Source organism: Tripterygium wilfordii, chromosome 10 (genome assembly GCF_013401445.1).
Source record: "Tripterygium wilfordii isolate XIE 37 chromosome 10, ASM1340144v1, whole genome shotgun sequence".
Taxonomy (NCBI): domain Eukaryota; kingdom Viridiplantae; phylum Streptophyta; class Magnoliopsida; order Celastrales; family Celastraceae; genus Tripterygium; species Tripterygium wilfordii.
Window position 1 is genome coordinate 11,079,880 of NC_052241.1, and position 27,691 is coordinate 11,107,570.

The 27,691-nt window shown below is 37.9% G+C and overlaps 4 protein-coding genes across 6 annotated transcripts; all 4 read right to left on the reverse strand.

The window, feature by feature from the left end:
- Positions 1-765: 765 nt before the first annotated feature.
- LOC120007664 (CLP protease regulatory subunit CLPX3, mitochondrial-like) lies at positions 766-6,990 on the reverse strand. Its single transcript, XM_038858046.1, has 15 exons — positions 5,575-6,990; positions 5,309-5,370; positions 5,015-5,112; positions 4,784-4,863; positions 4,343-4,393; positions 4,173-4,247; positions 4,005-4,082; positions 3,218-3,274; positions 2,498-2,568; positions 2,304-2,403; positions 2,092-2,196; positions 1,883-1,945; positions 1,601-1,723; positions 1,343-1,501; positions 766-1,072 (listed from the first exon to the last, which is right to left on the reverse strand). The coding sequence occupies exons 1-15, from the start codon at positions 6,457-6,459 to the stop codon at positions 998-1,000; spliced, it is 2,082 nt and encodes a 693-aa protein (XP_038713974.1). The 5' UTR covers positions 6,460-6,990; the 3' UTR covers positions 766-997.
- Positions 6,991-7,445: 455 nt separating this feature from the next.
- LOC120007666 (reticuline oxidase-like) lies at positions 7,446-9,625 on the reverse strand. Its single transcript, XM_038858047.1, has one exon. It carries the CDS (start codon positions 9,256-9,258, stop codon positions 7,621-7,623), a length of 1,638 nt encoding a protein of 545 aa, XP_038713975.1. The 5' UTR covers positions 9,259-9,625; the 3' UTR covers positions 7,446-7,620.
- A 1,713-nt stretch (positions 9,626-11,338) lies between these two features.
- LOC120007931 (probable fructokinase-5) lies at positions 11,339-13,521 on the reverse strand. Of its 2 annotated transcripts, XM_038858424.1 has the most exons (6): positions 13,419-13,521; positions 12,924-13,193; positions 12,388-12,798; positions 12,001-12,135; positions 11,698-11,814; positions 11,339-11,618 (listed from the first exon to the last, which is right to left on the reverse strand). In XM_038858424.1, exons 2-6 carry the CDS (start codon positions 13,113-13,115, stop codon positions 11,484-11,486), a joined length of 990 nt encoding a protein of 329 aa, XP_038714352.1. In that variant the 5' UTR covers positions 13,116-13,193; positions 13,419-13,521; the 3' UTR covers positions 11,339-11,483. The 2 variants fall into 2 exon arrangements, with proteins under 2 accessions (XP_038714352.1, XP_038714351.1); XM_038858423.1 differs by lacking the exon at positions 13,419-13,521 and having other exon boundaries at positions 12,924-13,394.
- Positions 13,522-14,518: 997 nt separating this feature from the next.
- LOC120007067 (F-box protein SKIP31) lies at positions 14,519-18,464 on the reverse strand. Of its 2 annotated transcripts, none has more exons than XM_038857232.1 (9): positions 18,242-18,464; positions 17,909-18,157; positions 17,719-17,792; positions 17,505-17,580; positions 16,728-16,838; positions 15,556-15,739; positions 15,358-15,476; positions 14,907-14,967; positions 14,519-14,823 (listed from the first exon to the last, which is right to left on the reverse strand). In XM_038857232.1, the coding sequence occupies exons 1-9, from the start codon at positions 18,314-18,316 to the stop codon at positions 14,753-14,755; spliced, it is 1,020 nt and encodes a 339-aa protein (XP_038713160.1). In that variant the 5' UTR covers positions 18,317-18,464; the 3' UTR covers positions 14,519-14,752. The 2 variants fall into 2 exon arrangements, with proteins under 2 accessions (XP_038713160.1, XP_038713161.1); XM_038857233.1 differs by having other exon boundaries at positions 15,556-15,730; positions 18,242-18,463.
- Positions 18,465-27,691: the final 9,227 nt, after the last annotated feature.

Here is a 27,691-nt window from a genome sequence, read left to right on the forward strand (position 1 = left end):
AGCAAAGTGTCTTGTGTCAATTAATATATAACACGTCTTGGATTTGAAGAAAAATGCAAATGAGGTGTAAAATGTAATAGAACTCCCAACAAACAAAATCAAACATATCTTAGTAAAATAAAAAACGGAAAAGATAAATCCAAATCGAAAACTACTCTGCCTGTAGCCCGTAGAAGCAAAATCACAGACAGGTGGAAGCTCTCGCTATACCTATGACTGCAATCCCTCTCACCAAGTCTCGTTTTTCCAACTCATAGGTCTACGCTCGCAAAATCAAGGTTTTCCGTTTTGGTTTTTCGATTTTCTTTTTGAGTTTCAATTTGAGATTTTGATTCAGGTTGAGTTTTAATTTGAGGTTTCAGTTGAGATTTCCATAATTTTCTGTTCATCTGAATTGGTTACTTATTAAAGGTACTTAAGCAATTATTGGTGTAATACTTTTAGTGATGTCTTTATTGGTCTATAAATATTGCGTGAGAAATATATTGATAATTATTTTAATATTTAATAAACAACGCTGAGGATACGTAATAACACAATTCAATGTAATTAGATAACATAATAACAAAATTCAATGTAATTAGATAACGTAACTATGACTGGTTATAGAAAAAAAATATTAGGAATATAAGTTATTTTCATTAATATCATTGTCACAGGATAATTTTATTATTATTATTTACGTTTTTTTTTCTCTTTTCTTAAACAAAATCTCGTGGATTGAAGCATAATAACCCAAAAAGGATTTTCCAACAAAGCAAAACATTTAGAAGAACAAAATAAATGATAAATATTATTATTGTAAACGCAAACATGTTCGGAATACACTGTGCTGCTAGAGCAAACAATGCCGCATTGTACTTTTGTCTCTGCTTTTTTTTTTTCGCTGAATTTATGAAAAAGAGGCTATGGTGTTTTACAGCGGAATAATTACACCCAATTATGAATGTGTTTACACCTAACATTCTATGCATTATAACAACCGTAGTATATAGTTTTACATGCTCACAGCTCTTGACGAGACCTCCGACTCACCATCCTGCAAGTCCCCTTCAGCTGTCCCAACATTTTCCTACAACCGTGTCAATGCTCCTTGTCAGTTTACTAGTATGCATGAACGTTCTACAAGAATGTGCTCTAAATATCTATGGACTACATTAAGCATTCATCTTCAGATGTTTTAGTCTTTTAGAGAAGCCATGCAATCTGATGACTAAATATCAGAAACAAAAACACAAAATTTGAATCAATGCACACAAACAGATGTAGCCATATTTCAACTTCAAACAGCTGCCAAAAGCAAGGTAAGAAAAATGCACACACATAACCACCAAGTATATACCCCTGATTCTGACAACTTTTGTTGAGCAAAGTAACGCTCCAATGCACCCTCTCCACGAAGAATTTTCCCACCACATCCATGGGTATTTACAGGGCCCACTGACTCCTCATCAACTAAGACTGCATCTACACTCTCATTTCCTGATTTAGCATCTGGAATCTGAAACAATAATGCAACAAGATAATTCGACCAGAAAACTCTGGCGATCAGATTCTAATTGACGTAACTCATTCAAATATGCCATAGCACTTTGCATACCTCAAACATGGCTTCAGTCAGAATGTTTTCCAATATGGCTCTTAAGCCCCTGGCACCAATATTCTTATCCTTCGCCTTCTTCGCAATTAGTCTTAGCGCTTTTGAAGTGAAATGTAGCTTCACCTGATATAGTGTATGAAACAATTTACTTACAACAGACAGGCTAAACTCCAATGTGAACTAACTCCTTAAAACATATTCGGGAAAGAAGATAGACGAGGTCATAAGGAATACGTAGATTATCTCTATTTCCCAATATAAGTAGCACAAAATGATGCTTACTTTGTTCATGCTAAACAATTTCTTGTACTGTTTACCAAGAGCATTTTTTGGTTCCGTAAGGACCTGCAGATAGAACCAAAAAGGGGGGCGGGGGGAAATCATCAACTATTTCCAAATATGTAAGGACTGGGAGCATACAGAAACAGTTTCGGACCCAATCCTATAATCACTAACCACAAGGATACAACAAATAATAATGAATTCATTACCCTAACAAGTTGATCCTCAGTTAGAGCAGACAAACCAACTAATATGGGAAAACGTCCAATGAACTCTGGTATAAGTCCGTATGCAATAAGATCAGCACTCTCAACCTAAAAACAAAAGCATGACTTTCAGCTCGACAATTGACAGTATAAATTCATATGCAAATTGTTGCATATATTCGGCTTCAATATCATTTAGGTTACTTCAGACTCACCGATTCAAGCAAAGATGATGTCACTGAAGCATCAGTCACTCCCCCAGCTCGCATATTAGTACGAACAGGTGCCCCAAATCCAATCGAAGAGTCTTGTCGTCTGCTAGATATCAGTTAAGATTTCTAAACTGTCCTAAACACAATCAAATTATATTTGGAAGAGGGTCTCAGCAATAAAAAATTAGAACCTTTACCTCTCTGAAATGGTCTTTTCAAGATCAACAAATGCTCCACCACATATAAAAAGGATATCTTTTGTATCCATCTGCACATCATGTATATCCACATTGAATAGAAAGTTTCATGGCAATATATCATGTGTGCGTGTGTGAGAGAGAGAGAGATCTTAGTTATGCTGCTTTTTAGACCAAGTGACCAACAATACAAACACACTAAAAAACATCAGATAAACTCAATATACTTGGAAGGTTTTATCTGAGTGGCTCAAAGTAGATAAAAGTGGCTGCTGATGAAGATTTAAAATTTTTAAGCAACCAACAAAACTGAATGTTGACAAATCAATGGCTACATCCATGAACCAAAATTAACTATTATCAAGGCCGCCGCTTGGAATGACAGTAAAAGAGCTGGTCTTAATGTCTGAAGAATGTGAAATAATGATGCAATCACAAAGGAAAGCACGAAAGGATCAAGAATGAAAGTTAATACCACTTAGAGTCTCTACAAGTAACAATATCAGTCAATCAAAGGCAATATGAAATCAAAGTATAAGAATAGCAACATTTGCCTCTGGCAGTGAATAAAATTGTAAAAGAGCAACCACATGTCAGGAATTAAAGAAAAACCAATTTTTGCTAGTTGATTGGAAATTTTTTATATTTCTTTCTTTCAGTTTTTTTATTTTTCTTAAAAATTAAGGCAATTCTGAGAGTATATATTTGGGCCTAGCATACCTGTATACTATCACCTCGAGGGTGCTTCCTCGCCCCCTTCTCAGGAACATTCACTATCTGAGAAGACGAAAATTCTACTTTCACGAGAATAGCCAAGAAAATGCAGGCAATTTGAAAGCAAAAAGATAAAAAAGAACAAACTTACTTTTCAAAGAATGAATGAATATATATATAGATATTTCTATGGACAGGGCATGTAATTGCAAGGAAAGAAACCAACAGTACCATAAGAACCTAATGATGATGACAACGACAGTATCAAGCTAAGGTAACCAAATTCTTGAATACAGCACATGCAACATGAAGGATTTATACCGAGAGGCAATTGCATTTCTTAGAACAATTTAATAACTCCAATTAATTAATCAATTTCCACCTTAAATTTTTCACTAAGTTTATATGATAGTTTTTAGTGGCATTTCACGCGCTTGGATTTCGGTCTCATCACCATTGTTTAAGGCAAAATAAACAGCACCCCAAAAATTGTTACACAAAGCACAGAAACCTTTTAGTTGCTTACAATATTACTAGTTTCAAAATGCACAGTTCGAACAACAATTTAATTATTAATTTATTAATTTTCAACCTAAACTAGAAGAAGAATGTCCTCGCATGAATTCGTTTAGTAAAATTAAATCTTTTCAGCAATTCCAAAATACTAAATTTTACAAATCCTCGTCTAAATTAGTCAGCAAATTATCCTTTTGCACTGGTTCAGAAAACCAGATGGCAAGAAATCATATGAACAAAAATGATCTGATGCTCAGTGTAGAACCAATTTACTCACAGTTCCTTCCAGCATTTTCAGTAATGCCTGCTGAACACCCTCACCAGAAACATCTCTGCTAATATTTAAGCTTTCAGCCTGTAAAATGACTTCCAACAGTTATGAAAACATTGGATCAAGAAACACCCCAGCTTTCTCACCAAGAGGATAAATGGAAATTCACAGAACCTTCTTGGTAATCTTATCTACTTCATCAATATATACCATCCCTTGTTGTGCAGCTTGTACATTAAACTCAGCGACCTAGACACCAAAATGAGAGCATGTCTATATGAGCGAACAAGAAACTTGCCAGTTGCTGCAATAGAATTCTCAGAAGACAAAATCATGAGGCATACTGTGAGTAGTTTATACAATATCGATTCAACATCTTCACCAACATAACCAGCCTGCAACAAGAAATGTTTGATTCCTTTCAGTCAATCAGTCATCAGTGAAAATAAATTTCTAGCATAAACTTTTCCATAAAATGTTTAAAGCAATAACAATCCAGCATTGACATTATAAGCAGCATGGGAACAACATATTGGACAGGTTCAGTAAATACATTCAAAAAAACAAAGAACTAAATAAATAATTGCAATCCAATGTCCGTAGATCATATTGAACAAGACCAAATAATCAATTTGAAATGCTTTGACAAGCAAAAATGGATTCATTGAAGGAGGACCAGGGCCCCAATGATCTACATATGTTAAAGCTTACGATGTAACAATATATGAATGATCTACTAATAGCTCATATTGATATATCTAATGATCCACTCTAAATAGACTTGCCTGAGTTAGAGCTGTTGCATCTGCAATGACAAAAGGCACATTGACAAACCGAGCCAGTGTTTTGGCAAGAAATGTCTTCCCTAATTTACATATATAAGTAAGCACATTGATCTGGAATGCCAAAATAAAACTTGACAGGAGGGTAAAAATAATAGAGAAGAAATGGTAAACCAATGATATCCGCCACATGCCATACAATAAGTACGTGAAGAAGAGATTATAGATCAATACCAGAGCCAGTTGGGCCCATCAAGAGCACATTGCTCTTTTCAAGCTCCACATTATCGTCATCATCTATTGCTTCCGAAATCCCTGATTCTGCTTCTGACCTAGTATTAAAATCTATTATTTCAGGTTTATTGAAAGATCCAACTAAAATGAAAAAATTTGAAATCACAAATGTAAAGTTTTTCATGAAAATATCTATATATTAAAGAAACCATAGAAGCATCATGACTATAAATTTCAATTCAATGATTGGTGGGAGATGTGACACAGAGGATGGAATGCCATTTATAGACTAACCCTTTCTTCAAAGAGGCCTGGTATATCCTCTTATAGTGGTTGTGAACAGCCACGGAAAGTACCTGGACATGCCATTCGTGGACTGTGTAAGAATGCTCGAGAACATCAAAATAAAGAAGCTAAATTTGAAACAACTCCGATAAGCATATGGTATCGAACACGAAAGCAGAAACTATAACCATTCATGTAGTTGCTAATAGTGCAATTTTTGGCAAGGAATTGAATAGTATACACGATTAGCTTGATAGTGACAGTGAATATCAAACCTTTTTGGCTCTATCTTGGCCTACTACAAACTTATCAAGCGCCTTGCAAATCTCCTTAGGCGTAGGCAAGTCCTTCCCCAAATTAGACCCGCCCCACCCACCACCTTTCTGTCCACCACTACCATTAGCACCTGATCCTCCCTGACTGGTCCCCGTATCTCGAATCACATTAATGCCCGGTGCAAATGGGGGGCCGGGTGGAGTATGCACTGCCAGCCCGTTTCCTGATGGAGGTGAAGGCCAATTCTCCGGGGGGTCCCCTCCATAAGACCTCAGTGTCTCCCAGAAGGATGCCCTTAACCTATTAGTAACACTAGTATTCACAGGATCTGCATTCTCTTGACTTCCATCAGCAGCATCTCCGGCGTGATTGATGTTCTTCACTGATTTGTGCGGATTCGCGTTGAACCTGCCAATTTCTACAAAGCTGCCCTGAAGAGGGGCAGTGTTGTGAGGCCGGAAGTAGTAGGCAGTTCTGCAATTAGGACAGAAATTGACGGCATGGTACCCCCGATTGCCGTCCTTATCATTGACGACATACGTAGAAACTGACGGAGTGAGATTCGACGGAAATTGGCGATTGGAGACGAGGAGATCTATGTGTTTAGAACAGCGGGGGCAATTGGCTTCCGCCCTGATTTTTCTGATGCTGCCGTCAGCTCCACCACCTCCACCACCATGACGGTCCCACTTGTAACGCTGCTGTACTCCAACAAGGGTTTCCCGACGGCGGCACCAACCCAAGTTGAGGTAGTTGAGGTGGGTGGAGATGAACGATGCCTGCGCCAACCGAAAGCGACATTGATTCGAAGGAGTCGTTAGCGCCGTTGAGGTCATCATGAGGGAAACATCCTTGACCTTCTTCCATCTCCATATTCCAGGCATAGAGACAGAGATGGGGTTGTTATCGATTGTTTCAATGGACTATGGTCGCGGGAAAGGAAGGAGGGTCTTTCAGAGAGAGAGACGAGAGATTGGGATCTGCAGAGGTATAAATTATTAATGCTAACAGTAACAGATATATGGGGGGAAGAGAGGAATGAAATGCGGGATAGGAACGCAAAAGAGATGGAAAGGGCGAGAAAACTGTCTTTGCGGAGGGACTGCGTTCTCTAGTGCGTACTTGTGTGGAAGTTACGGTTGGTTAATAAATTTCGACGGTTTGACTGCATCCGTTTAAATCTACTTCACGTCTTTCCCTACTTACAAGGCAAAGTCTCCCGACTTCCTCTTAGATTCCTCGTTCTCCTATGAACCAAACGTACCTGAAACTACTAGTCCACTAGAAAAATGCATCCACCTCAACCATCTCAGCCGCTCAAATCCTTTCTAGTCGGTCTTGGCCACACTCGAGCAAACTTTTATGCCTTCAAGCTAGTTCGCTTCTGCGCTCTCAAACTCTCAAACTTCTTATACAATGCCATGATCACTGCCTGCGCCGCCTGTCAACCCAATTCGCAGTCTGCATTACCAATTTGTATACCCTTACGTCTTGTGTTACCTTATATATGCAAATTAGATTTCAGTACCAATTAGCTTAGCCTTAGCAGTGTTAGTTGAGCCTTATGCGGACAACGCCAGGCCCACCTAATAATTAATACTCTGTTCCTTTTTTTGTACGTTAATACTCTGCAGTCTGCCCAAGCATATGCAAAATGATTGCGTACATGCTGCTGTGCAATTCTTAGTAATACCATCACATCTTATCTTTTCAGATAGATTTGAGTATCCATTTAGGAGTATATTAATTTAATCAAATTCAATCCTTTGTTTCAATAGTCTCTTAATTGAGGCAAGACAGAAATCATCCTTCCTTTTAATCGGAGTAAGTAAAATTTGTCAAGAAAAAAGAGTCTAAACTAAGCCAAAAATATGAAAAACATCAGATGGGACTAAGTTATCTTAACAGCACATATAGAGTATAAACCAACCACTCACAATAAACATGTTTCTAATGCATCCAAAGATTCAACCCTCCAGGTGGTTTCTCAAGCTAAAAGGTTGTAGATGGGAACCCTCCCTTTTTTTTTTACACGACTAGATTGTTTAGCTCCTAGCTTTAAGACCCACCGAGGACATTGGGGGAATGCCTTGCTGATTGCGAAAAATATTGTTAGGATCAATCATCGTCTTCACTCGAACCAACCTATCATAGTTGTTCAAGAAGTATTTCTCACCCCAAGCCCTGGCAATCTCCACTGCATCCTCAGATAGAATACTAGTATTTATTAACTGCATCACTCCAAGATCCAAATCCATATAATTGATGTATGTGACCCGTGGACCCTTTGAAACAAAGGGTGTCATGGAATAATGAAATCCTCTTATCCAATCTATGTACTCATTGCTCCTGTTATTATCTTCCTCGTGCCACTCCACCAGGTACTGAATTGTGAATAGGTTGCCTTCTCTGTGAGGGAAAGCAATGGCGTCGCTGCTAATTCTGTGCATGAATCCTCCATAAGGATCCAATATTACATACCCCTTAAGCTCCTTCTCAAGTATCTCTAAGGCAACAATTATTCCTCTGAAAGATATTGGACTCTTTACATAGTCCGACTTCGCCTTGAAGAACTTTTTGTCCTGCCAATAACGATTCTTCAGATCGAGTACAGAGCTTCCATTACTGAGTCCTCCAAAGAACAAAATTGACTCTATCCAATTCATTTCCTCGTATTCTTCTGCCAAAATACTCAGTTCTGGGAAAACTTGATTTACGATGGAAATTGCTTCCTTTCGAGGACCTAAATAAAACCCTTTGAAGGTAGCTGATATTCCAATTTCTTTGGCTTCTGGTAGACCAGCACCCACAAAGCATGACAAGTAGAAATTATCTTGCAATTTGGGTGCAACCTGCTGCCATTTGTTTACTAAACTGGCTACATATCGTTTTGTACCAGGCCTAGAGATGATGAAGCCGGTTACGATTTCTGGCACTCTCAGCAATTGGATCTTCCAGGCATAAACGATGCCCCAGAGACCTCCCCCACCCCCTCTGATTGCCCAAAACACATCTTCTCCCATGGCTTTCCTATCTAGTAACCTTCCATTTGCATCAACAAGAAGTGCATCGATAACATTATCAGCTGCAAGTCCATATTTCCTTGACAATAAACCAAAGCCACCTCCGCCAATGTGCCCACCAACACCAACAGTTGGACATGATCCAGCCGAGAACCCATGTATGCCACTTGCCTCGGCAATTGCGGAGTAGGTCTCACCAAGTGTAGCACCCCCTTCAACCCATGCCATTTCCTTCTCCAAATCTACTGAAACACTGTTCAAAGCCATCATGTCGATGATAGCAAAAGGAGCCCCATCACTGCCTACAAATGAAGTCCCTTCATAGCTGTGTCCACCGCTCCTTACCCTAATCTCCAACAATGCTTTCCTGCAACAAAGTACACTATTCAACAGCTGCTCCACACTCTCTGGCACTATAATGGCTATTGGTTTAGGCACTATTGGATCGACAAATCGAAGATTCTGGATGGAAAAATTAAGAAGCATGTAATAAGCTCTGGACTCATTTTCCGCTGTAGGAAATGTAGTGAAGTTCTTTGCATTATGAAGAGTTAAACAAGACGAAATTTGGTCAGTGGGTGCACGCAGAGAAGCAGCAACCAAGAACATCAACAGGACTAAGAGTAACATATTAACATTTCTGAGAAAGAAGTAAACCATGGTTGGGCTTGCTCTTAAGATGGAGAAGCTGAGATAGAAATAGAATTTATTAGGAAAAGTGGAGAATCATTGGATACCTTGAAGACAAAGACGTGGATAAAATTCTTGGCCGGCCACGCATCATGGAGAAGCTGAGATAGAAATAGAATTTATTAGGAAAAGTGGAGAATCATTGGATTCCTTGAAGACAAAGATGTGGATAAAATTCTTGGCCGGCCATTTGTTAATAAATATTTCAAGTTTCGCAGATATAAAGCTTTATATTTACATGGCGGCCTCATATTGCTGCTTTAAAAGGTCGGTGTAAAAAAATCCCAGAACAGGTTGCCCTATATCAAAGAAGTTGGGTTGAGAGAGCTAGCTGGCCATTTTCGACATAATACACAAGAGCATGATATTTAGAAATACAGTTCAAGCAGAGAGATGTAAATGTCCTGCCAAACATTAAAATCCAAGGCTGCATTAGTTGGGTCGGGTGGTTATATCTGGAATTGACGTATACATCTATCCATCCATGCATGGAGCCATGAAGGCTTGTTCGTTTGTTAGAATTATTAGTTTCTTAAAGCTCCATCGGGTTCTGTCGATCACGACACCTATATTTTAGGCATAACCGTCCCCTTCTTTTGCCGATGTCTGATATAAGTAGACTTTTTGTAAGATTTTTTATATGAAGTGAGCTTTTAACCAATTTTCTATGCTCAGACGTGAATTAATCAAATTGGACTCCTAAAGTGTTTTAAGAGGGTATGAAGTGGACAAAAAAATAAGTTAGCTTATGCTGGTTGAATATGATATGTGGATCCTTGCGTGTTGCTGTGGTAAGCTGTCCAACACACAGGTATACCGTCAATGTACATGTTTCTTGATAATTCCAACGCAAATATTCTTATTATTAGCTATTAGTGCCTTAAACCAATCATTATAAGATTGTAGTGAAACACTTGATGAAATTTATAAGGACAGAAGGTAAAAAGACTGCTAAAATTGACAACTAAAGCCTCTAATTCTGTTACATATCGAGTCACTAGAGTAGAGTCTGCCAAGCGAACTAAGAAAATTCAGTCCTGAATTGGACGGTGTTCCTATCAAATTACTATACCTTGAGCAGATCATCCTTCTTTCTCACCTGCAAACTCCTGAGTTTAGAATTCTAGTGGTCACATGGCTTAGAATCACAACAATCCAACGATAAAAACCCAAAAAACCGGCCAACCACTTGGAAGGACAAGAAATCGTTAATGAGTCATTTTCGATCGGATTAAGATAGAATTTCATAGACATATCATGTCCACAGTGCCATCTCTTGGACCTAATATAAGATTTGACCATAAAATACTAGGCTTTTCTTTTTTCCCAGGAATTTCCAAGATGCTCTTCCCAAATTGAAGAAGATTATTAACCATACCAATTTGACCACTCATTACACGGGCTAATCGGCAAGTCAAACCAACATGAACAACTGCAATATCAGTAGTTAAGCAACCACAACGTTTTTTAACATTGCTATCTTGATACCTTGAATCTTCTTATGCATATTGCAATATCAGTAGTTAAGTTACCAAGGGCATTGAGAGAGAGAACAATAACTTACTTCATGATTAAGTACATCCTGTAAGACTATTTCAGTTAGTCCAAGTTGAATTTGGTCATATTATTTAGTGACCAAAAGTGCTATTACCCCATAAGAGGGACCACAGACATTATTAAAATCACAAAAAACAACTCATATTGTTGGTTCGGACGACAATAGTACTTGCAAACAAAAAATATGAAAGGAAACACATGTAACCCCGCCAACTGGAGATCATTTGTCGCTATCAATCAATCTCGATTTAGATGATATGCTTCAAAAACGTGTTTGAATCGGACTCACTCATAATTGAGAGAATCTAGGATTGAGAGCACCCGATTACATGATTTACAGAGAGAGTGATTTCAAGTTTTCATGATATTTTAGGGTTAGATGGTTTTTGCAGGAGTGATATTTAGCGTTGTTTTTTGCCCTATTAAATTGGTGCCACAGCAGCTGATATGGGCATTCAGTACTTAGATATGAGAGTAATAAACAGTTCTCATGCAAAAACAAGTTACTCTTATTCGATTAAAAAATAACTATTTATTCGATGGCATCAAACAAAATATAACTAGCTTTTCAAAGGAAGAAAAGCACGAGTCTTCTGGTGTCTGAAGAAACTTAGCGATCAAGAGACATTTAATCTAATCTAGTTGCCCTTAGACTTGATGAGGGCAAGAGCATCAGAGTTACTTGGAAGGGCTGGAATTGCTCCCTTCTTCGTGGTACATATAGCTCCACAGGCATTTGCATAACACAGAACCTCCCTCAGTCTCCCCTCATCCTACATGAAGTCATGACAAATTATTAGAAATGGATTTAGCATTAATTGGCCAAGAAAAAGGAAAGAAAAAGGAAATCACATCGAAAATGGTAGTATCTCTGGCCACGGAAACTAGAAGTGCACCAACAAAAGCATCACCAGCACCAGTTGTATCAACCGTTTTTACTGAAAAGCCACCCACGCTTCCTTTGAAACCCTGCACCATTAATTGAAGTAAACGTCAAAACAAGCTAAAAAGACATCCTTCATCAAACATGCTAAAAATACATCCTTCATTAAACAAGCTATTATTCGATACAATTTATCATTATTCCATGCATTTGCATTTGTTGTGTGTATGTGATTATACAGCGGGATGACAAGTAATTTTTTTTTGTCTTGCCTTAGTAAAGTATCTGCAGCCTTTTTCTCCATCAGTGACAATGAGCAGCTTGAGGTTATCATGCCACAGAGAGAGAACCACATCTTCTCTTAGAGCATCTCCTTGTGTAAGGAAGGCCACCTCGTCATCACTGACCTGCAAAAAAAAGATTTTAGCAGTTTAACTTATAAATTAATCAATAGCATGAGGAAACAGACTTTCAACAAAATTTAGCGATACAAAATATTTGTAGCTTCACTACTGCAACCTAAGGCTTGAGCTCGCTCGTGTGCATGAGGATTAGGTCATATACGGCTCCATAAATTAAAGTAAGATGAAAGCCAGATAAATTAAAAAACACAAGTGGATTAATATTGCAGTTAAGTTGGTGATGCAATTAAATAATACCTTGATGAGTTCGGCATAATTCCAGATGCTCTTGATTCCATCTCTAGCAGCCTCAGGAGAAGGCCACAGAGGCAACCTTACATTTGGGTCATAGGAAAGCAATATACCTGCTTCCTTAGCAGCTTTCATGGCAGCCATGTGAGCAGATCTACAAGGCTCCGTTATCAAGCTTATGGATCCATAGTGAAACACCTTGGCCTGCTTAATCAGACCCATGTTTAATTCTGATTCCTTGAGCAGCATGTCCGCGCTAGGGTTCCTGTAGAACATGAACTCCCTCTCTCCGTCCTTCTTCAGCGTAACAAACGCCAATGCTGTTCTTGCCTCTCTATCAAAGCATACTCCGTCACTGTTCACATCATTCTTCTTCAAGATATCTACCAGCATACGTCCAAATTCATCGTCTCCAACCTATAAGAGAAGAGTACGTTGATTAGAAACTGTACTTATATAGATGTATATATATGTTTTTTTATATAAACTAGATGTATGTTTAATTGGGGTGTTCCCATAAGTTAGGAAGGAAGAGTTGATACCTTGCCGATAAAGGAAGCCGCACCACCAAGCTTGGTGATGGCGCAAGCAACGTTAGCAGGAGCGCCACCGGGTGCTTTGATAAAGCCACCGGACTCCGCCAATGAAACACCAGCAACGTCAGGAACAAAGTCAATCAGCATCTCTCCGAATGACACTATCAGTGGGCTGGGGCTTGCTGCTGAGATCGTCATCTCCCTTCCCTTTCTACTTCTTTTTGCTCTTGTCCGGCAGATTTATGTGTCAATACACCACAACCACCAATCAGATACCTATATATATACACGAGAAGATAAATCACAAATATATTATTCACAAATCAAATAGTGACTTATCCTTGAAGATTTATGCTGGGATGATGAGTTTTATAGGATATCAGAGACTTCCACTGCACGTTGCAGTTTAGATAATTTCGGCACATAATCGCAACAGAAAATCTGTAAGATCCTTGACAACATCTTAGTTTGATTTACTTCTACTTCTCAGTTGTTCGTTACCTTAAAAACAGAGATTATTAATGGTAAATTAAAATAGGATGGAATCATAGCCGTAACAGTCAGCATCAGTTTTGGACTTTCTGCCAGCTGGACTTTATATATGGAGCAAGTACATTAATTGATCCAGTAGGGCTACGTCTCCACGAATCTACAAGTACACAAAGAACTGTTAGAATTTGGACCTTGATGGAGCCCATGTTAATAGGCCTAAACATGTGGGTGGTCTCAATACAAGTGAAGTGATGGTAACCCACTTTGTCCAAAAGCCATGACCTAAGGATTAGGGTCCAACTACTTGCATTTAAACCACACGCACAAACATTTTTTTCCAATGTATGACTTGGGTGGGTGAGCGGGTTTTGGGGAAGATGTGAGGCCTAAACCGAGGCTCACATGTATGGTGAAAAAAAATAATTTTGAGGCCTCCCACCTCTTAGCATACAAAAGGATGTAACAAGTGGGATGGGTTTGAAGATGTAGAGATTTGTGTGTGAGGGGAGGATTTAGGTGGCTGGTTATGGCCTATGAGGCAGGTGAGTGAAACACCATTGACGAAAATCCGTAGTGATCTGATTTGAACCAGAACAGCAAGAGAGTTTATTTGTCCAAGCAACTGTCTTTTCTTCTTACCGGTACAATTGGTGAAAAAGAAAGATGAAACCTGAAAGTTCTACAATGATCATCGAGCACCAAACGATGCAACAACAAACATCATTTCCCTGTTCAAACAATTGATAATATGCTTGACAAATTGAGAGGGGCCACGTTTTTTTTTTTTTTTTTCCCTCTGAAACTGGACTTGCGGGCAATGTATCATCAGATTTGGGTCCACGAGAGAGACATCCACAAAATGACAATCAGAACCCATCATAGCCACTACGAATATTTAGTAATGCGGTTTATATCACTCTTATATATCATTCTAAGACTCCTTCTTATCAACTAAATTATTTCTCATAATTAGAAATCTAATGATGATTTATCCTATCCATGAAGAAACTTTCAACGTTACTGAAAATTTCTTCTTCCAATTCACCTCAGTTTGATTTGATTGAACCCTTAATTCATATTAAGGCACGTCAAGCCTTAGAAGACTCCTATCCGCATAAAGTTCAATGGTTAAGTCTCTCATATGATATCTCTGTGTCTGTGATTGTGAATCATAAATTAACTATACAACAAAAGTCCATGAAGTTTAGGCAAGAAGGAACACACTGACGAAATGACCAAATATTTAACCAAATGACCAAATGGATAACCAAATGAAGAAATAACCAAATGGAGAATTCAGTGAAATTTCTTGCCCTTCAAATGAAATAAGGAGAAGATTTGGATCAGCAAATCCTCAAAGCAGCTTCTAGCTCCTCCTCGTCGTTGCAATTATATCCTAGCAAGTAAGCGCGCGCTGCCATGTACACATAATGATGAGACCAAGCTCAAGGCTGCACAAAATCAGGAAATGCATGAAACGAGATGAAGAACTAGTACCAAAACGTCCAGACCCCATAAATGGTTCTGCTTCATCTGTTACACCACCTTGTTGCTGGTCCTAAATTTATCACATAAGCAATTCATTAAAATCAGAATGGAGGATAAATACCGCCAACAGTTCCTTATTAAATCCACCAATGAGTGGACTGGGAATGCATGAATGATGAAACAAATAGATAGGAATGAAGGGCAACACAATCAGTTGCTCCAAAAGTTCAACCATTGCAGGGTAGAAAAGAAGAGTATCAGTCTAGACAGTCTGATTTTACAATGAGATAATACCATGTAGTTAGTATAGGGCAAATAATACCAATGAAACTACGTCAGCCAATGAGCGTGAAACATATGTAACTCAAAAGGATTGTCAGAGGTAGGCACATCGAGGTACATGGCAGCATAATTTTTAATAAATAATACACATATTAAGCTGGACTAAACTCATACTCACAGGATCTGGTTCCATTTCAGCAGGAGACAATAATCTATCAAAACAATGCCCCGAAATTGTACAGACAAGAAGCTCATTGGTAGGATCCATAATGACTTCTCTGCATGTATCATCACACACTGGAAAAGAGAGAGAGAAGATGCATTTAATCAAGGATGGAAATCCATTATGTACCCAATGACAAAGAGTTTTTCCCACCGTGAACATGTCCAGTCTTCTCACAAACAAATACATCTCCAATTTGGTGATAAGAACATGTTTCTCCTGAGCAAGTATGGTCAGTCACTACCTTATCAGTCAGGCCCCTACTGCTCTTCCACAATGATACCTGGTCGGCAACTGTCCTGTCGAGAACTATTCTGTCGTCTTTTACCTTCAAAAGCTATATCGATTTTAAAAAAGTGAAAAGAAAATGAAAAGAAGCAGTATTTAACAAAGACAAAAGGAGATAGACAAAAACAATACAACGATGAAAGAGAAAGCCTCTGCACGTAGCTGAAGGGAAAAAAAAAAGGAAATCGAACAGGCTTAACACTGAAAAAACATATGAATATATGCATTCAAACAAATAGCTTTCAATTGCAGTATGGAAAAGGGATCAAGGATCCATCATCCTGGAGTCCAAAGAGTACTCAAAGACTTGGGAGCAATTCTTTTTGTCTTTTGAATGAAGGAGTTACAGAATCCTTACAGAAAGAGAACTCTCGTCTGCCATATGGATCTTCTTAACGAATAAAAAGACGATAAACAAATGAGCTATCAACAGCAAAGAGTGCAAACCAATTTTTCATTAATGAGAAACAAAGTGGAAAAAAATATTCCATAACCAAAAAACCACTTCTTTTCGATCTCACAGTTACAAGCCCAAGTAAGAGCAATTACAGTAGTGATAATTTGCTGGGCCAACAAAATTTTATATTGGGTCCCACTTCTACTACATAAAAAGTCAAGTCAAACATGTCTCTCAATACAACCATATCAACAAAACACATCTCCCAATATAACCACATCAACAAAACACAAATTTCTATACATTTTCCTTCCCACCCAACATGGTACCCAACAAATTCCCATGCCCTCCATGTTCTCCCGAATAAAACTACACCAAAATACAATCTTTCAATATAAAACACATCTTCCAATATAGCCACGTCAGCAAAACACAAAACCCAATACAACCACATCAACAAAACACAAAACCCCATACATATTTGTTGGCCCAGACAAAATAACACCATTGCAAGTGCTCTAATGAGTACCATGTGACTTCCATTGTATGATGGAGAGCATATCCCTTTTGACATGACATGAGGGAAAAAACATTGAAAAGCAAAAAAAGAAAGGAAAACAAAATGTTCAAGCAACAATACCTGAGAAGGGAGGGGGGCTTGGCTTCTTTTTGCTGCTTGCATTTGAATGTAGTATTCTCTAAACTCAGAGGGACAGTTCCTAACAAGTTCAATCATGTCCTCTTCATCACGCTGAAAAATGAAAAGGTATGGGTATGGGTTTCAGAGTGCTGAGACAAGCCCAACTGTGTTTGTGTTTCAAGTAATTAATATCTAAGTGATCAATTAAGAATTCTACATAATCTCTAACATTCTTCACCAGAGAAAGTTGATATAAAGCACTTGTGTGAATTTTGCATTTCACTTTACATGACCATGCATGTAGGCATGTAATATTGTCATTAAGACAAATCATCGTTATCATCATCATCCGAGCCTTTATCCCAAAAGTTCAGGATCAACTAAATGAGTCAATGAGAAAATCAATAGGAATTCACTACGTATATTCATTTCCACCATTCATTTATATCTAGGGTCATACTTTTATCAACTACTATTTAATCTATATCCCTTCTTACTACTTCAAACCATATCTTTTAAGGTCTTACTCTTTGTTTCCTACTCTCTCCTACACAGCTACACACATTCTCTCGATTTTCCTCATCGCTGCACCGTTATCTTTATGTTGTACATACCCCATACCATCTTAAACGGGTTTTCAGTTTTCACAATTATCTTCTAATTTGTGTTACATGGATACTTTGGATAAAGGTTTTCTATTTTTTTTCTCGACCTCTTTCTGTGACCATACAGGAGAACTATGATTGAAAAATAAGGAATAAATTGAAAGAACTATACCTGAATATAGAGCTTCTTCCATGCAGATTCCCGTAATTTGTAAGTAGGGGGCAAGAGACCCCATCTCATACAGTAGCTACACCCACCCACAGAGCACACAGAGATATTATATGACTTTAACAAATGCAATCACAATTTTCTCCATCATTGACAAAGATCCTAAATGCAAAAATAAATAACAATAAAATTAAATTTTAATGAAAAGCAGACTGACAGACGACGCCATAAAGACTCATCCGAAGCCGCAAAATTGAGAAATCTACAGACCAGTGAACAGGCAACAAGATCCTGTCAATAATCAGCAAAAGACCGGTGATTTTAAAAATTATTTTTCAATGACAAATTGAATATATGGTAAAACGAATTGATCACAAAAGAAATCGAAAAGGCTAGCGAGATGGTACCTCAGAAGAGAGGAATTTGAGTATATGAGGAAAAAGCTCTGGAGGAATCTTGCTAAAAGTTCCACTTTCGATTCTCCTCGAAATTATTTTACTGCTATTATCATTATTTGACTGCGGCTGCATTATTGAAGGAGGAGGAAAAGACGAGGAGGAACAGGGTCCCTTCTCAATTGGCTCTTCCATCCTCAATCTCTTAGTTTTGGGTTCCTCTTCTCCCTTCACCACTGCTTCTGCCTCTGCCTCCGCATCCTATATTTGACCAAAAAAATCTCCAAAGACATCAATACATAGACGCCTACAGAGTCTGTACAATTGCAAGTAATAGGGTGGGACCTGGACGGAGACATCAAGAACCTCAGATTCAAGGAACTGGGCCAGGATCTCGTCTTCCTCGTCCGATGTAGTCATCAGATTATCAGTCGGAAGGTGAATCGCCGGAGATTGCCCGGTTGCGTAAGTGATGCCCCCCCAGCCGATAGAAAAGGTTCCGTTGGATGGATGGTTGGTCGGTTGATGAGACCATCAGAGAGATGTGGGACGGGCCCACCCGCTAGTACTAGGCTTGTCCAATGAAGCCCAAAAGAAATAATATATTTTTTATGGGATTTTAGGGTTTTGGGATTCATGGGATTTCGGGGTTTATGGGAGAATCATGTCTCTCACATTGGAAAGTGCATTTTTTTTCCTGCCTGTTTGGCAGGGTGACGGCCACAGTGGATCCGCTAAGTGATCCGTTGACGGCCAATGCTCTGTCAAACGGCACAACGTTGGTAGTAGAACAACTGTCACACAGGCAGCGGTTCCGTTAACATCTGTTCCGCTCCCATGGGAAGCTTATTTACCGTTAACGCTTAAATAATTAAAAAAATTATTTTTTTATTAAACCGATCTTTACACCTAAGTCGATCCAAAATCAGAAGCTTCTTTGTGTCCACAGCTTCACCCACTTGCATCCCTATCTCTACACCTCAGTCGATCTATTCACTCACAGCTTCTTATTTGCGTCCACAGCTTCAGAGCTTCAGAGACATTCATCTGCTGACTTCATTTCCTTGTTAGACATTGTAAGTTGCCTATTTGGTGCAGTGGATCCGGGAGCAGATCCGTTGGAGGAAAAGAAACTCCCTGAGCGGGAGGCGTTTAGCCTCCCTTTTTCTTTTTCTTTTTGTTTTTTAATAATGTGGATCCCACATTATGATTACATTCTATTAGTTTTTAATAATGTGGGTCCTAAAAAATGATAACATCTATCTATCTATCTATCTATACATATATAATTACGGAAGCTGAGAGAAAGTTTTCTGAGTTTTAATGACGCCACATCAGCTTTTGCATTCAGCATATGATTGACACGTTAATTATAGTTTCAATTAAAATTCACAAAAAAAGGATTAAATAACAATTCCTCTAACGTCTCTCCGGTCTTTAATATCTCCTAACGTCTCTTCATATCCTGCACGATTAATTCAGCTTCCACCTAGATTAAAATTTGTTTTTCATTAAAAAAAAATCTTCAATGCCCTTGAATCTCGATGGATTTGAGCCTCTTCACCTTCCGAGCTTTGAGCCCTGAATGTGGAAAGATTCATGAATCAATTCAGCCTCTTCACCTTTCCATTGTTGACGACAATCACGGCTCTTCACCTTCGGTACACGCACCCACCTCTTCACGCCACTGAAACCCCAAATCGCAAATCATCTTCATTTTCTCCGGTGTACAACCCTCCTCCACTCAGCCGTCCTACACGAGTGAGATGGAAGATGGGATCGACGGCCTTCTCGGTAGTCTTGCTTTTAGCAGGTATTTCACGAATCCATATTATTTTTGTGAAAATTATTTCCTCTACTGTTTTTTAAATGGCCATACATCTGTTTAAAACTCAAATGCATAATCAAGATTACCACAGATCCAAATAGGGCGCTCATCACATACTTTTGTTGAAAGGAATGTCTTAGAAAGCGAAATATTGTCTTACTAAAAACCCTAGGAGAAGACAACTACTTAAGTAAAATAAAGACCAAAATGACATAGTAATAGAACACTAAAACGACAGCACTTAGAGAAAAGAAAACATATAATAGAAAGAAGGAGAAATAACAGAAAGTCTAACATCCCCCCTTGAAGTTATTTCTCCTTCACTCCCAGTCTAGATCTCATCTCAGCAAACTTAGACTTCAGCAGACCTTTGGTGAAGCAATCTGCAAGCTGATCTTCACTTGAACAGAAATCAACAGCAACAACTTTCTTGTGAACAGCTTCCCTTAGAACATGGAATTTGATAGCAATATGTTTGCTTCGACTGTGAAAAACAGGATTTTTGGACATTGAGATGGCAGATTTGCTATCGCAGAGAATGCTAGTGGGCCCTTTTTCCAATTCACCAAGATCATCCAACACATATCTAAGCCAAGCAGTGTGGTTTGCAGTGAGAGCAGCAGCAACATACTCCGCCTCAGCTGTAGACTGAGCTGTTGTCTTCTGCTTCCTTGACAGCCAATTAAAAACACCAGAGCCAAAAGAGAAAGCATATCCAGTTGTACTCCTGAGGTCATCAGGAGAACCTCCCCAATCACTATCACAATACCCTTGTAACTTAGCTTCAGCCTTGTGATGATAATGAATACCATAGTTCTGTGTACCTTGCAAGTACCTAAAAATCCTCTTGACACCAATTAAATGATTTTCACAAGGAGCTTGCATAAACCTTGAACACATATTTACAGCATACTAAATATCGGGTCTGGTTGATGACAGATAGAGTAAGCTTCCTACCATACACCTATACTGTCTTGAATCAACTCTTGGAGAACCATCTGCCTTTAAAATTTTCTCATGAGCATCTGTGGGAGTTGCAACAGCCTTGCTGTCCTCCATTCCAAATCTGCTTAACAAATCCTTCACATACTTCTTCTGAGATATGAAAACATGTCCTGGTTTTTGATCTACCTCAATCCCCAAGAAATAATTCATTAACCCCAAATCATTCATCTCAAACGTCTCCTTCATGTTCTTCTTGAAATCTGCTATAAGTTCTTCATCATTTCCAGTCAACACCAAATCATCAACATATAGAGAGACAATTATTTTCTTTCCACTGACTCCTTGTTTAACATAAAGAGTTGATTCACTTGAGCTTTTCTTGAATCCGTGGCCAATAAAATAATCATCTATTTTGCTATACCAAGCTCTTGGAGCTTGCTTGAGACCATATAGAGCTTTGCTTAGCTTGAACACTTTTAGTTCTTCACCTTGTTTGAAAAAACCTGGAGGTTGTTGGACAAACACTTCCTCCTCTAAAACTCCATTGAGGAAAGCATATTTGACATCAAGATGATGCAAAGTCCACTTCTTTTGAGCTGCTAGAGCAAACAATAATCTGACAGTTTCCATACGGGCAACAGGGGCAAATGTTTCTGTATAATCCTTCCCATACTTCTGAGAGTACCCCTTTGCTACTAGTCTGGCTTTGTATTTTAAAACAGAGTTGTCAGGATTCAATTTTGTCTTAAATACCCACTTCACCCTATTGCTTCTTTATCAGCAGGAAGATTCACTAACTTCCAGGTATTGTTTCTTTCGATCTGATTTAACTCTTCTTTCATGGCAGAAGTCCACACCTTACTGCAGAGAGCTTCATTTAGATTTGTAGGTTCCAGAGCAGTCAGCTTGCAACTCTCATAAATATCAATTAAACTCTTGTGCTTCAACGCATGTGATTCAGAGTCTTCTTCACTAAAATGATCGTGGAAATCAGTTTCACTCCTTGGATTGGAACTCTTATCTGATTCATCAGACACAACAGATAGATTTTCACCAGTATTTGCATCTTTCTCTTCGGATGGCTCCTTAACCCTTGAATCAGGTTCAGCAGTATCAACAGACAAATGTTTAGTGACATGTTCATCCCAGTCCCAAACAGCTTGCTCATCCACTTTAATATCCCTGGCAATGACGAGCCTTTTAGACTCCAGATTATACACTCGATAGCCCTTTGACCTTGTGCTATATCCCAAGAAAATACCTGTCTCACATTTTTTGTCAAGCTTTTTTCTCTTAGTATCAGGAATATGTATATAGCACACACTACCAAACACTTTGAGATATTTTGCTGAGGGTTTTGTACCTGACCAAGCCTCCAGAGGAGTCATGTTTGTTACAGAAGTGGTAGGACACCTATTGAGGAGATGAACAGCTGTATTAACAACTTCAGCCCACAACCACTTAGGAAGTTGCTTCCCTGCTAGAAGAGTCCTTGCCATCTCCATAACAGTTCTGTTTTTGCGTTCAGAGACCCCATTCTGTTCTGGAGCATAGCCTACCGTGAGTTGATGGTGGATCCCATGTAGGGTGCAAAACAATTCAAAATCTCTGCCAGTAAATTCACCTCCCCTGTCAGTCCTGAGAGTTTTAATTAGTTTACCAGACTGTTTTTCAACAAAGGCTTTAAAGGTCCTGAAAACACTAAAGACTTCAGATTTTTCTTTCAAAAAATAAACCCACGTCATTCTTGAAAAATCATCAATAAACAACATAAAGTACCTATTTCCCTCAGAAGTAACAGTGTGCATTGGGCCACATACATCAGAGTGTATGAGTTCTAAACATTCCTTTGCTCTCCAGGTAGAGTTATCATGAAAGGGCCTCCTTTTCTGTTTTCCTTCCATGCAACTGCTGCACACAAGAGAACTAGTATCAACTCTTGGCAAGTCCTTCACTAGGTTAAAATCATGGATTCTCTTAATGTTTTGATGACTCAGATGTCCAAGCCTCTGATGCCATAAAAAAGAGTCTTCATCGGTCACCTTAAGGGCCAGTTCTGATTCTCCTTTGGTAAAATCTAATTGAAAACTCCTCCTTCCTTGCATTTGCACAGTGATAACCAGTTTATTATTCTTGCTCCCATCCAGAATTTTGCAGGTCTTACCTTCAAACACAAGAGTAAAACCTTTCTCCATCAACTGACCAACACTAAGAAGATTAGAATCTAAATCAGGTACAAGCATAACATCCTGAATGAGATATTTTCCCTTGGAAGTGGGTATAGTGACAGTGCCTTTGCCTTCTACTCTCACCAATTCTCCATTTCCTAACACAACTTGAGTAGTAACAGATCTATCAAGAGTCTTAAACAACTTAACATCTGCTGTCATATGATTACTGGCCCCTGAGTCCAAAAACCAAGAGCAATTACTAGATTTAGTGGCATTAAAACAGGCCATAAACAAGTGTTCTTCATCATCACTGGTCTCTTGTGCAAAATTGGCCTGTTGCTTGTCTTTGTTTTTTCCCTTGCACTCTTTGACAGTGTGTCCAAACTTTCCACATCCCTTACATTGAGATTTTCCTTTATTCCAACAATGCTCTTCAACATGTCCCTCTCTTTTACAATAGCTACATTGGGGCTTTGTTTTACTCCAGCAGGATTCCTCTAGATGACCTTCCCTCTTGCAGAAATTACAAATAGGTTTAGTACTTGACTGTTTGTTCCACCCTGGTGATGAATTTTTCTGCATCTCTTGACTCATCCTCATTTGATAGGCACTCTCAATAGTATCAGCATTTACCCCTTCTATCTTTACACGGGTTTCATGAGCTTCTAGTGACCCAACTAGATCACTAACAGTCATAGAATCTTGACTGTTTGTCTCTTCAACAGTAGTCACAATATTGTTGTACTTAGGAGTTAGGCTAATGAGTATCTTCTCAATCACCCTTCTATCAGGCATATCCTCGCCACAAATTCGTAATTTATTCACTACATCCATAACCCGTGTATAATAGTCCTTGATAAGTTCCCCTTCCTTCATCAAAAGATTCATCAATTCACGACGGAGACTATGAAGTTTGACAACACGTACCTTAGAGTGCCCTTGATATTCTGTGCTAAGAATATCCCAAGCACGCTTCGCACAAGCAGCATTTGAAATTCTTGGAAAAATGACTTCTGCGACTGTCATCTAAATAACTAACAAAGCAGTATTGTCATTTTCGATTTCTTTCTTCACTTTAGCATCATCAACAGAGGCATCTTTCTTAGAGGAGGCTCCTCCAGCAGTGGCAGTGGTAGAGTCAACCAAGCACACTGGACATCCAACTTCAATAAGCTCCCAAAGTCCTTTAGACTTGAAATAAGTTCGCAAAATGGTGGACCAATAGTCATACTTCTCACCCGTGAAGATGGGTAGACTACTGATAGAGGGATTGACAAGATTTGACATCGACATCGACACAAAACAGAGAAAAACGAAGTTCCTAGAACAGCCTTCCGAAGATGAGAGCCACGACAGATCTAAGCTCCGATACCATGTTTAAAACTCAAATGCATAATCAAGATTACCACAGATCCAAATACGGCGCTCATCACATACTTTTGTTGAAAGGAATGTCTTAGAAAGCGAAATATTGTCTTACTAAAAACCCTAGGAGAAGACAACTACTTAAGTAAAATAAAGACCAAAACAACATAGTAACAGAACACTAAAACGACAGCACTTAGAGAAAAGAAAACATATAATAGAAAGAAGGAGAAATAACAGAAAGTCTAACAACATCTCCTGGGGTTTAGGGAGTTTCTTTTCTTTGCTTTTAGCCCGAGTACCTTTGTAACCTACAACCATTCTGCCCCAAATGGTCCCAAGTCGATGAAAGATATTCTTGATGGTATAGTGCTCAATTTGATTTTTAAATATCTTCCTCACTTCATAATTTAAGAATTATATAATAAGTTGTTCATCATTTGTCTTTGTTATATTATTACGAAAGCCCTTGCTTAATATTCTTTGTTAATTCTGCAGATCTTCGCTTGATAGAGCTTTTGTATGGTTGCAGACACTGATCAAGGAAAAAATATTGGGCATGTCAAATTGGCAAAGCCCAGATTACTTTACTTATTATCCTTCTAATAGCAGTGTTCTTGGATTTTTAGGAGGAATGTTTGGCCTTAACATCGTAGGTTTAAGTAGGTCAGTTTGATGACTTCTCTTGCAGCAAATAAGATTGAAGTGATTGTTCTCAATTGGCTTGCTAAATTGCTGAAGCTGTAAGGGGACATTCTTCCTGGTGGTAAGTGTTTAGATTGTTGGATTGGTTTTGGTGGGATATTGAAATTCTATTTGAAGTGGATCATTGTCATGAAAGTTTATTCTTATGGATTGTTTTTGTTGAATTTAATTTTGCTAGATCTGGTGATTAGTTGCTTGGGGCTTCATTGGACAAATGATTTAGATCTAGAAATGATGCCCCAAGCAAGAAGATGTAGACCAACGACGTATAAATGGCAGTGGAGTAATGGTTAACCAAGGAGACCCTCGAGCGTACTGTACATAGAGAAACAATCTCATGCGTATAGTTCTTGAGAGGAACATAAATTAGAACTTAGGACTTAGGCTTGGGTGTGATAGTAGTGGAAATTAGTACTTAGGACTTAGGCTTTGCCTTTGAAATTAAGGTTGGTACGCTGCGCGCCTGCACAGCTGCACTTCGAGGCAGACTATGTGTATTCTATCGAAGGAGCCCTCATCTCTCTTCTCATGGCCAGCCCATTGCTTCAGCGCACTCTCATCTCATATGTCTCTCTTTGACAGGTAATACTAAGCTCAGTGTAAGTGATGGGCTGTAGTAACCATCTGTGACTTGAATATCAGTCTATGAGACTGAATTTTCCATCATTATGTGAAAGCATTAACATCTCAGATTTTTTTTACAATAATGCTTGAACTGCATTTGCATTATGTTTTTTTTTCTTAGTTCATTCCCTATTCGTTAGTCCTAACAAGAAGCAACTCTTACGAATGCACGACATCTTGCGTTCTCATGGTTGTCCATTAGGAAGTCATAAAACTTCTTGGATTTTTATTGCATATTTGTCAAAAATTTGACATTCAATTGTCACTTTGTATAAATATGCTTTACAAGTTGTCATAGATTCTAAATTTTTAATGCTTCAAACTTTTATCTTAGCGAAACACATTACTAATGACAACTATTACATAATGCCGCGCGAAGCGCGAGTATGCAACTAGTTTTATTAATATTTACAACATTAATTTCTTTTACTTTTTTATTAATATTTACAACATTAATTTCAGTGTTGATATAAAACAATTTATAATTAATTTTACTAATAAATTATATTTATTAGCTTAAATATAATTTTAATACTTAAAATTATTTTTAACAATTTTAATACTATAAAATATTTTAACAGTTATAATACTTAAAATAAAGAAATATTAATATTTTATTAATTAATAATTAAAAATATTTATTAAATAATACTTAAAATTAATTTTAGTAAGAATTATATTTATTAGATTAATTTTAATATAAAAAAAACTAATATTATTTCAACAGTTTTGCAACTAGCATCAACTTTTACTTCACCAAACACCTCACAACATATTTTACAATTTTAAACTCAATATTTTTTTTATAGCATTTCCGCTAGCATTGAAAATCAAACTATCCGCTCTACCAAACAGAGCAAAGGTTTGGTTGAAACTTATCTTTTCTTCGTTTGATTTGGATTTTTTTTTTTCTGTAATCTACTACTGCATTTGAGTTTATCTGTTCACCCATAATAGTTATATGAAGAGGAAAGATGCAATTGATTTCAAAATTTCACTTGATCTGTGGTCATTTTGGGTTTTTTTATGTTATGCAATTGCTTTAAAAAACTACTTTATCGGCTGCGATTTTTTGTTTCTAGGGATGCACTCAGAAAGGATTGGACATTGTGGACGAAAATTATGTCTAAGGATATCGGTACTAGATGGAATCCTGTGTTGGGTACGGTTGATGCTACTAATGAATGGTGGGAAGAAAGATTTAAGGTAAATATTATCTTCACTACACACTATGAACATGAATTTGAAGTATATGTATCACAAATTTTGAACATGTTCTTTGAATTAAGTGTTTTTTTAAGTAGAATGAAACATATACATTGGTTATTGAATCAAAGCATTTTATGAAATTCTCTCTTTGCTGGATGTGATGGCAAATTAGGATGATTTTCTGCAATTCTTTGTTTGCTGAATTTGATGGCAGCTTAGGATGAATTTATGCACTTATTTGATTGCTGAATTTGATGGCATATTAGGATGATTTTATGCAATTCTTACTTTGCTGAATGTGATGGCAAATTAGAAGGATTTTATGCCCTTCTTTGTTTGCTGAATTTGATGGCAGCTTAGGATGAATTTATGCACTATTCTTGCTCAATAATGATGTTTACATGATAATTACTTTATTCTAATTTGCAGAAGAACAAGGAGTACGCCAAGTTTGGCAAAGAATAGGTGGCCGATTCTGAGAAATATGCGGTCATTCCCGTTCCCGATTCAAGTGGAAATTGTGATAGCGTGCATGGTGTAATATTCCAAAATTTGGTGCCCAATAGCAAAGCGTCATTTGTATATTCAAAAAGTGGCACTGAATATGCAATCTTAAAATAATTAAATTAGAAATTAAGTTTACAATGATTTTTAAATGAATTAAAATTATTGTCAAAAGATCAAGGCATTACTAAGCCATTATGACAACACGGTTGGTGTCCTTATACAGTTGGTGTCCAGACAGTATAATTAGTGTCCGGACACCTGTGTCCAGAATTCTCAGAAAATTAGTTTAAGGGCATGTCTTTTGGTGTGCTTAGTTTATTAATTAACAAGGTTCGTTTAAACTATTATAGAAGTGTTTAAGAGCTGGATTAATTGGGTTAGTGGTGTGTTAATGATAAGAGAGTTATAAGCATACCAAAGGGTGCAAGAATTAAACCAAGT

What these genes read in the sequence shown, in the direction of transcription:
- LOC120007664 (XM_038858046.1), bottom strand. Translation starts at nt 6,459, where the DNA reads ATGCCTGGAATATGGAGATGGAAGAAGGTCAAGGATGTTTCCCTCATG. An exon ending in GAAAAGACCATTTCAGAGAG is followed by an intron (nt 2,404 to 2,497) that starts GTAAAGGTTCTA and finishes GATATCTAGCAG; the next exon opens with ACGACAAGACTCTTCGATTG. An exon ending in AAAAGTTGTCAGAATCAGGG is followed by an intron (nt 1,073 to 1,342) that starts GTATATACTTGG and finishes ACACGGTTGTAG; the next exon opens with GAAAATGTTGGGACAGCTGA.
- LOC120007666 (XM_038858047.1), bottom strand. Translation starts at nt 9,258, where the DNA reads ATGGTTTACTTCTTTCTCAGAAATGTTAATATGTTACTCTTAGTCCTG.
- LOC120007931 (XM_038858424.1), bottom strand. Translation starts at nt 13,115, where the DNA reads ATGACGATCTCAGCAGCAAGCCCCAGCCCACTGATAGTGTCATTCGGA. An exon ending in ATTATGCCGAACTCATCAAG is followed by an intron (nt 12,136 to 12,387) that starts GTATTATTTAAT and finishes TTTTTTTTGCAG; the next exon opens with GTCAGTGATGACGAGGTGGC. An exon ending in GAGATACTACCATTTTCGAT is followed by an intron (nt 11,619 to 11,697) that starts GTGATTTCCTTT and finishes GACTTCATGTAG; the next exon opens with GATGAGGGGAGACTGAGGGA.
- LOC120007067 (XM_038857232.1), bottom strand. Translation starts at nt 18,316, where the DNA reads ATGACTACATCGGACGAGGAAGACGAGATCCTGGCCCAGTTCCTTGAA. An exon ending in TTCTTGATGTCTCCGTCCAG is followed by an intron (nt 18,158 to 18,241) that starts GTCCCACCCTAT and finishes GGTCAAATATAG; the next exon opens with GATGCGGAGGCAGAGGCAGA. An exon ending in TATGGGGTCTGGACGTTTTG is followed by an intron (nt 14,824 to 14,906) that starts GTACTAGTTCTT and finishes TGTACATGGCAG; the next exon opens with CGCGCGCTTACTTGCTAGGA.